The sequence below is a fragment of the Nicotiana tomentosiformis genome, chromosome 4 (genome assembly GCF_000390325.3).
Source record: "Nicotiana tomentosiformis chromosome 4, ASM39032v3, whole genome shotgun sequence".
Taxonomy (NCBI): domain Eukaryota; kingdom Viridiplantae; phylum Streptophyta; class Magnoliopsida; order Solanales; family Solanaceae; genus Nicotiana; species Nicotiana tomentosiformis.
This window is the reverse complement of record NC_090815.1, coordinates 114,067,383-114,077,145: the sequence shown is the minus strand read 5'-3', so window position 1 is coordinate 114,077,145 and position 9,763 is coordinate 114,067,383. Positions and strand designations below refer to the sequence as shown.

General features: G+C 41.2%; 1 protein-coding gene across 1 annotated transcript; it reads left to right on the top strand.

Annotated features, from left to right (window-relative positions):
* Nucleotides 1-4,515: 4,515 nt before the first annotated feature.
* LOC138910383 (protein WEAK CHLOROPLAST MOVEMENT UNDER BLUE LIGHT-like 1) lies at nt 4,516-5,494 on the top strand. The gene is made up of 3 exons (XM_070201620.1): nt 4,516-4,572; nt 4,652-4,813; nt 5,060-5,494. The coding sequence occupies exons 1-3, from the start codon at nt 4,516-4,518 to the stop codon at nt 5,492-5,494; spliced, it is 654 nt and encodes a 217-aa protein (XP_070057721.1).
* The last annotated feature ends 4,269 nt before the right edge of the window (nt 5,495-9,763 follow it).

The window sequence follows — 9,763 nt, the reverse complement described above, 5'->3', positions numbered from 1 at the left end:
GGTATCTGAGCTGCCTACATATCCTTGGCTATAAAGGAATCAGACCACGTGTAGTTCAGAAGTGAATAAAGTGATGGAATGAGAGAGTCGAGTGAGGTACCGTTCCGTCGAGGTTCCGGTCCGCGGTTCATGTTATTACATCAGAATCAAAATCTAAAATAACTAAACAAACCTATCAGCTATGAGTTACAAGATTCCTATCTACAAGTCTTCTGAAGATTATTATTGAGTCTTGAATGGTTCTTTATGCAGACTTTTGATTTGAACCTTGATGCTTGCTAGCTGCAGGTGTTGATTCGTTCTTCCACGGCTTCTTCGGATCAAGATCGGACATGCAGTGCTCGTGACTTCAACCATGTCTTGAGCAGTTCACATCTTTCATTTGCTTCTGCATTTTGGATTCACTTCTTCTTTGTTTTCTTTAATTCCGGATTGAGACTTCTTCTTTTGGTCATCTCGGACTGTCGACTCGTATTCTTAAGGCGAGCTTCTGCTACTTCTAACTTGAATTGAATTCTGAGATGACTTCCCTCGTTCTCCAGGTGGGCGCCTGCTACTGACTTGAAATTTGAAGTAACATCTGAAATGAATTCTCACGTTCTCCAGGTGGGCTCCTGATGCTTCTTAAATGTAAAAATTAAAAGTTGATCCTGTTCTTCAGGTGGGCTCCTGATGCCTCTCTGACTTGAAATTGTAAAGTGAAAGATGACCTTGTTCTTCAGGCAGGCTCCTGATGCCTCTTGAACTTGAAAATTGAAAGTTGACCCTATTCTTCAGGCGGGCTCCTAATGCCTCTCTGACTTGAACTTGTAAACCGAAAGTTGACCATGTTCTTCAGGCGGAATTCTCCTGATGCTTCTCTAACTTGAACTTGTAAATCGAAAGTTGGCCCTGTTCATCAGGCGGGCTCCTGATGCCTCTCTGACTTGAACTTGTAAATTGAAAGTTGACCATGTTCTTCAGGCGGGCTCCTGATGCCTCTTGAACTTGAAAATTGAAAGTTGACCATGTTCTTCAGGCGGGCTCCTGATGCCTCTCTGACTTGAACTTGTAAACCGAATGGTGACCCTGTTCTTCAGGCGAGATTCTCATGATGCTTCTCTAACTTGAACTTAAAAACTGAACGCTGGCCCTATTCTTCAGGCGGGCTCCTGATGCCTCTCTGACTTGAACTTGTAAACTAAAAGTTGACCCTGTTCTTCAGGCGGGCTCCTGATGCCTCTCTGATTTGAACTTAAAACTAATTTCTGAAATATTGGCCTCGTCTCCAGGTGGGTGCCTGTAATCAAAACAACAAAACAAACAAAATTTTCTGCCCATGTTTGCTCTAGGAAGATTTGTGAGTTGTTAGCAAAACAATAAACCACTTATACTATTGATGCAATGATGAGAGTAAAACTAAAGACTCGACTAGGATGTGCATCTCCTGTGAGTAAAACCAAGATAATTTGACTAGCAAATGCGTCTGCTAAAAATAAAACATGAATGACCCAAACTAGGAAGTTTGTCTCCTAGGTATGGACTCAAATGACCCAAACTAGGAAGTGCGTCTCCTGAAAGAATAACCTGAAAGACCCAGATTAGGAAGTGCGTCTCCTACAGGTGAAACTTGAATGAACCAAACTAGGAAGTGCGTCTCCTAGGAGTGAAATCTCAATTTAGGAAGTGCGTCTCCTAAAAGTATATCCTAAATGACCCAGACTAGGAAGTGTGTCTCCTAGGAGTGAGCTTAAATGACTCAAACTAGGAAGTGCGTCTCCTAGGAATGAACTTAAATGACCCAAACTAGGAAGTGTGTTTCCTAGGGGTGAAACCTTTAACCTAAAATTAGGAAGTGCGCCTCCGAAAGAAATAAAATCTAAAAACCCCAAACTAGGAAATGCATCTCCTAGATTTGAGATTGAGCTTGAGGAAAAATATAAACTGAGCTTGACTAAACTTAAAATTGACCCTATTCTCCAGGCGGGACCCTTGAACTCAAGGAAAACTAAAGATTAACAACTTAAGAAAACTAAAACCTGACCCCATTCTTCAGGCGGGACCCCTGAACTCAAGAAAAACTAAAGACTAACAACTTAAGGAAACTAAAAACTTACCCAATTCTCCAGGCGGGACCCCTAAACTTAAAGAAAAACTAAGATTAACAACTTAAGAAGACTAAAAGCTGACCCTATTCTCCAGGCGAGACCCTTGAGCTCAAGAAAAGCGAAAGACTAACAACTTAAGGAAACTTAAAACTGACCCTATTATACAGGCGGGACCCCCTGAACTCTAGTAAAACTAAAGATTAGCAACTTAAGGAAACTAGGAACTGACCCTATTCTCCAGGTGGGACCCTGAACTTAAAGAAAAACTAAAAATTCTTCCGAATGGGGAGAATTCCTAAGAGGTATGATCTTCTCAACTAGGGGAATGTCTTGCAGGTAAAAACCTTCTCAAACAACCTTTGTGCTGACAATATTTGGACACGACACCTGAAAAATTCAAGCTTCCAAGCTTTGATTTGGACATAGTCTTCGTCCGTGTTTCAAACAAAGAAGACTTGTGAGTTTAAAACATGGTGGTTGGTTTGTGGCCTTGATCTTGAGGGCGATTTCTCCTACACTTGCCATGATAACTTTGATTTCAACTTAGGAGACCATGATTGTTATTGGCTAACCACTTTCTCTGTCACCCTTATCACAGAAAATAACTATGATCCGTTCAAGCCCAAATTCTCTATCTGTTGCATTGTGCCCATGAATTGACATTTACCGAACCTTTGCATTTCACATAAATCCCAAAGTATTTCAATTGTTATCAACTCAGTGCGCATGCCACTTTTCCCTGACTTATGCCACTTTGATGTGCTAGTCAGACTCCGCTTTGTGCAATTAGAAAGCTGGTAGCAAAATTTGAAGTCATTTCTCACTTGTTCTGACGAAACAGACTCAAAAAGAGGACTTAAACAAAGCAAGAGGAACAAAAATGATATCTAACAAGAAAATTATCAAGTAGAAACTTATCTGATGTGAAACCAACTCTAATGACCATGACATATATTTTGGGTTAAGCGGCCTAATCTGTCAAGCAAGTCTAATGTTCAAATCTTGTTATACCTCTAAGCCGTGAAACTGGGCTTCAATACTCTGATTATCCTATCTGATTCACGATCCTTATTCGACTTGTAGTGCCCAAAGGGTTTTCACCATCACGCCTCTCTTATTTTGTTCTTTCTCTCAACTCACCGTCGCCTTATGGTGCCCGTGAGGGTTTTCACCAATAGGACTCTCTCATTTTGTTCTTTTCTTCTTATTTCCTCTGCTTCTGCAGATGACAAGGCATTAACCATGGAAAAATATTATATGCTCCTGGCATGTCTAACTCGGCACTTTCAAAGATTATCTGGAAGGTCTTTTTTAGACTGTAATGTGGCTTTTGGTCAGGGTTAGAAAGAAAGAAAGGCATGAAGGCTCAAATGCAAACATAAGACAAAATGGGGTATACCTTTACAACTTTTGGAACCGTCTTTTATAGAAAACGAAACTTTTGCCCCGGTTTCTGCAACAAGAGAATTTATTTTTTTTCCCCTTTTTCTTCTTCTTTTTTTTTCTTTTCTTTTGAGATGGAATTTCTAAAACAACTGCCCCACTCTTTACTTTGTGGGATTATGAAATATTTTATTTGGTGCGACCGAACCGTAAGGCTGCCTACGTATCTTATGATAACAAGAATCAGGTCGAACGTAGTTCAAAAGACTACTCTTTGTTGCTGCTATTTCCTTTTTCTTTTTCTTCTTCTTTTTTTTTTGCAGGTTAAAGAGAAGAAGAGAAAAAATGCTCTGACTTCCCCGGTCTCGGAAAAGAAAAAACAGGTGAAGAAATCTCGCAAGCCCAAAGGGGGCTCCAGTATCATGCCTCCGGACTCGATCCACCGATTAAAGGATGAACCCAAAGAAGGAGAAGAGGAATTAGCCTGTATACGGGCTAATGTTATGATACAACAATCCTCCGAATCGGCGGAGGTAGATAAGGGAGCCCTGACCATAATTCCTGAACAAGGAAAAGCCGAGACTATTCCGTCTCGAGCTGAGATGGTTGAAGGAGAGACCGGGGGCAAGACTTCTCGGGCAACAAAAGATATTTCGAGGGAAGAGCTCAGGATAATCGATGTTACTGGATCCCCTCAGTTTTCGGATGCTATGATCCGTGAGGCCAACATGTTGGAAGGTCGATCTTACGAGGGTATTCACGAGTCGATTGATATCCATGGTTTTGGATAGGCTCGAGTATGCTGCTTCGGAGGATGTTACCGGGTTCGGTGGATTACCGGTACCGAAGAAAACATCATGGTCAGGTGCTATCGGATCTTCATCGGGCCCAAAATTGGTGGACAAATTCCCGGCCCCGAGTGTTAATCCCGATCGCATGCGAAAAATAGTACTCTCCGTCCCGGAGGATGCCCGAGTTTTCTCTCCCCCCCTTGGGGATTGCTAGTAACCTTTGGTCCTTGGTGACCGAATAGGATCAAGCCGTGATGAATGCGGTAGGACCCGCTTGCCTTTTCAATGAGGCCCAACATGCTCTGAATTGGGTAACTTCGATGGTATCTCTGTTGTTTCTTTTACACTTTGAGTTGTAGATAATTTTAACATTTTTCTCCATATTTGTAGGCTTCGATGTTGCATCACGACACTTTCCTCCGATTCTGGGAGGAGTATGAGGCTGAAGTTCGGAACCTCACTGAGAAGAGTGTCTCCTGCAAACTTCTTAGTGAGAAGCTTCAGGCAGATTTGGCAACGGCTCGGGATGAGCAAGAGGAGATAGCTCAGCAGGTATTCCGAATTCTACACGATAGTGAAGATGAATTGGAGATAACCACCAACGATCAGATTCTGTAGGTTCACCAGGGGCTCGAACAGATCAGACGGCTCAATTCGCATGTAGATATGCTACTGGCCGAGGCCGAAAATTTCAAAAAGAATATGGACATCCTCGTCTCGAAAAAGGAGGTCGTTCAAGTGCAATTGGAGTTGGTTGAGGCCCAGCTTCGGGAAGCAAAAGAAAACGCCTTGGTGTAGATCGCGAAGATTAAGAAGCTTCAGCATCGGTTGGATTTGGCCACTTCTGATAAGGCAAGCTTGGCCGATAAACTCGAAGTGGCCAGATCTGAGGTGGTCGTAGCCAGATCTAAAGTGGTCATAGCCAGATCTGAGGTGGCAGAGGCTAATAAAAGAGCTTACGCTAAAGTGGCCCAGTTCAAGATCGATGTTGAGGTCAATCAGGCCAAGGCCAAGAGCATGGTCGAATATGCTAAATGGCAAGCTCAGAGGGAAGCTCTTGAGGGGGTCAGTGCTCAGGACTTCGATGTTGTGGCCGAAATTAAAAATGCCAAGGTAGAGGAAGTCAGGGCCCGAAGGCTGGCCTTCCCTAAGGAAGACTCCGAGAGCTCGAGCGAATCTGAAGACGGAGAAAATCCCGAGGACGCAGCCTCCGATGAAAACCAAGCCACATAGGACATTAGGTTTCTTGTTTTTCTTTTGTAGTTTTTCTAGGGTTGATTCGGCCTTTTGTAAAAACTTTTGAATATAAATATAAGGCTTTTCTTGCCCTTTTGGTTTTTGTGTTTTTCCTTTTCTTTTCTGTATTTTACAAAGGTCGAAAATGCCTTAGCATAAAATTGTGTTTGAGGGTTCGAACAAACCTTGCCTTTATTTCCTTTCTGGGTTTAGGCGTTATCGGGGTTTGATGTTATGGATTTCGGACGTTTCCGAGCCGTGTTAAATTGGTCGTAGCCTTTTAGTTTGGGAGTTAACCATGGGGCCTATTTTTCCTGTCTTATCTGGGCTTGCCCAAGATAGTATATCCCGAGTGGGGTGGCCGTGACTTTTGAGATCGAGGCGTTGCCTATTAGGTATTTTGCTCCCGAGACCCGATGTTTTGGGCTGTTTGAGTCAGATGGCAGTCCCCGAGTGAGAGAGAGAGGTCGTTCATATTCCGGTTAAGTATTGCCCTTGGGCTTGTTTATATTCGGAAGTACGAAGCTCTTTGCAAAGAAGGAAAAATGATTCTGCTAATTTTAAAGCATAAGATGTTTGCAAGGAACATATTTCTCTTTATTCTCAATCAAAACAGGGTTCGAGCAATCTATATGGGCACAGTTCGATTTGACCGTCTGACCCTTATAATAAATCCTATTTCTCGAGATCCTCCTTTTATGAAGTAGTTTCCTTTCTAGAGTTGATCTTCGAAGATAATGCATATCCGAGGGTAGCCCCCCAGTATTCGAGGTTGATTGCAAAGGAACCTCGGATAATGTCGAATGGATCTCCGATGCCGATTCGTAATCGGTCTTGATTCTAAGTTAGCACGATTCGTCATTGCCTCGTTAAAAACCTTGCCGAAAAAATCCATTTGGGACAAAACTCGGTCTTAGGAAAAAAGAGTGCAACACTTGCTTTCAAACCTAAGAACTTTGTGTCGTTTGCTAAAAAGTCCGTTGTCGTTTCTTGTTAACCACCCGCATGTATTAATCTGAAAATATGAAAGGAATGAAGAGAGGGCGTACCTTAGCAGTAGTACCGTTCTTGGCGATATACGTTGTAATTACTTGGTAGTTGTTCCCCATTCATTGTTCCGAGCTTGTAAGATCCCTTTCCGGTTATTTCGAGAATTTGGTATGGTCCTTCCCAATTCGGGCTTAATTTTCCTTCATTAGGATTTCAAGTATTGAGGGTGACTTTTCTTAGCACTAAATCTCCGACATTAAAATATTGAAGATTTATTTTTCGGTTGTAATATCTCTCGATTCGTTTCTTTTGGGCAACTAATCGGATGAGGGTGGTTTCACGCCTTTCGTCCAATAGTTCTAGGCTTGTATTCATGGCTTCGTTATTTGATTCCTTTGTTGCATATCAGAACTGGATACTCGGCTCTCCAACTTCGACCGGTATTAGAGCTTCCGCGCCATAAAATAATGAGAATAGGGTAGCCCCAGTACTGGATTTCGAGGTTGTGCGATATGCCCAAAGAACTTCGGGTAGGATTTTCTTCCTCTTTCCTTTGGCGGCGGTTAACCTCTTCTTAAGATTTTGGATAATGGTTTTGTTAGTTGATTCGTCTTGCCCGTTCCCGCTAGGATGATAGGGTTTTGATATGATTCTTTTGATATTATGATCTTCGAGAAATTTGGTTACTTTATTGCCGATGAATTGTTTCCCGTTATCACACACAATTTCGGATGGTGTAAGCACGTAATTTTTGACCCGCGCAACTTTTAAAAGCAGTATTTTAAAAATATTTACTTATTTTCATTTTAATGGGATTTCAGTCAACTTTTAATTTTTATTTTAAAACATAAGTTTAAAACACAAAAAATAGTTTTATAATATATATTCTATTATTATATATCTTTTTATTTTTATCCTATTTTTTATTTATTTAAGCTTATTAGTATTTTAATTTTTACCATTACTTTAACATAGTTTTCTCTACCTTTTTTATAACATTTAAAAAATACCAAAAATATTTTCATTTTAATATATAGTTAGTTCACTTTAATAGTTTATTTTTATTAACTAAGATTAATTAGTATATTTTGGTAGTATTTTTATTTTTATTTTTATTTTTTTCATTGAGAAAGAATTGAATTTGGGGCAATTGGGAGCTCATTTTCTCATTTTAGTGGCCCAGCAAGACAAAGACTCATTCTTCCTATCCAATTAGCCCACTCTCCACTTAAAATGTAAGATTTAATCTTAGCCATTTATTCTCCTCTAATCCAATGGCCATAATCCCTTATCACCTCCATATAAAATACCCAATTATGGAAACCCTACGAGGGGCCTCCAACCTAGAACCCTAAGAAGAAGAATCTAAGAGCCGCCTCCCCCTCCAACCTCCAACCTGTATGTCATGTCACTAGAGTCAGCATGAAAAGAACTATAAAAGGAAAAGAGAACTAAACAAAAACTGACTAGAAAATAGGAGATTGCATTAGACAGACAGTGAAAGGGTTTGAACAATAAAACAAGCAAAATAAACTTGGATTACCATCCTGGAATAATCCTAGATAACACTAAATGAGTTACTACGACTAAACGTACTAGGAAAAATAAAAGGAAGAAGGGTTTGAGTCTCAAGATAATATCCGAATTATAACCCTGAAATAACCCGGACATCAAAAATAACAACAAAATAAACCACCAAAACTCCTCCCTGGCTAGCCAAGAAAGGAGTGTCTTTCCAATTACCAAACTCGACATCTTAGCCACTGAGTCGCATATCTATATTACTAGGACCTTCACAAGTCTCTATCACAATGACCTCAACAGATTGCTTTTGGGTCCTCTTTGCCAACTCATTCTTAAGATCAACTTCTGGAACCGAAATTGATACCGCTGAAAATTTCATGGCAAGTGGCCCTCCAAGGGATTCAGAAGAGTTCTCATATTCCTTTTCAACACAAATCATGCACACCAAATGTGTCTCATTATGAATAGGCAATGGACTTTGGCTAGTATCCGCTGCATCTAGATTTTGCACGGTAATGTCACCTGCATCAATAAGCTTCTGGACTGCTCTTTTCAGATGGCAACACTTTTCTATACTGTGTCCCGGGGCATTAGAGCAATATGCGCACCTTTGAGAAAAATCAAAATTCTTTGGAAGGGGGTTCGGCATTTTCATCTAAATTGGCTTCAACATGTCCAATTGCCTCAACCTTTGGAACAAACTAGCATATGATTCTCCAATAGGAGTGAAAGACTTTTCTCTTTGCTGCTGCCTTTTCATTTTGTACTCTGGCCTCGGTTGGAACCTCTTGCGGGTAGGTGGTTGACATGCATGAGGAGGCGGGTAAAACATTTGTGGAGGTGGTGCAGGCCAATGCGAGTCCTGTGGATGTGGAGCATATGGCGGTGCATTATGGATAGAGTAGTGGGAAAGTGAGGTATGACTTTGGGGATTTTGTGGAGAGAAATAGCATCGGGAGGATTATCTGGAGTACGGAGATATTCATGGGGTCGATGTTGAGGCTGAAAGCGTTGAGCAGGAACGCCCACTGGGACTTGTCGTTGGCGGGGCTCAACAACATAAGGAGGGTTATTTTTGGGAAAGGTACTTGGAGGACGAACGATGGAGCTACTAAGGAGGTTAGGAAAGCTGTGATAAGCGGGAAAATCCGAAGAATATGGTGGATCATTTGACACTATGACCGGAGCTTGGGTAAGGGTAGCATCTAGGAAGCTAGGTGGTGGCGGGGGTGGTGCCTTCCCAATCATCCAAGCCTGATACATGTCCGCCATGTGTTGTATCAACATCCTTACCTCTTCAACCAACCCAATGTCCTATTCAACCAACTGCTTTCGGGTACCAATATCGACTAACTCAACTCTGTTGTCGTCTGCCATTGCCTTTCGACTTTATGTTGTAGGAAAGAGTTACCAGTTTAAGAATCACAAACCAACCACCCTTCTGCTATAATGAAGATAACAAAGAGGAACAAAATGAAGTCATCACATTAGCGTTAGGGCATTTAACATAAGATAATATCACATTATGTGCAATGCACCTAGTCACAGTTATCGGTTCTAAAATGACTCTGAGGGTACGAAGGTCATATGGCATCATCCCAATTTTACTCTCATAGCCCTTTTCTTCTTCGTTTCCTCTCTTACGCTCCTTGATTTGCTCATTTCTTCCTTCTCTTTTCTTTCTGATTATCGCTCTTTTTCTTTTCTCTCACTTCTCGCTTCTCACATCCCTTTTTTTTAAAAATTTCTAAA

Excerpts from the sequence above, each read along its gene's own strand:
- LOC138910383 (XM_070201620.1), top strand. The coding sequence starts at position 4,516 with ATGAATGCGGTAGGACCCGCTTGCCTTTTCAATGAGGCCCAACATGCT. Across the intron at positions 4,573-4,651 it reads CCCAACATGCTCTGAATTGG|GCTTCGATGTTGCATCACGA; the intron begins GTAACTTCGATG and ends CCATATTTGTAG. Across the intron at positions 4,814-5,059 it reads AAGAGGAGATAGCTCAGCAG|ATCGCGAAGATTAAGAAGCT; the intron begins GTATTCCGAATT and ends GCCTTGGTGTAG.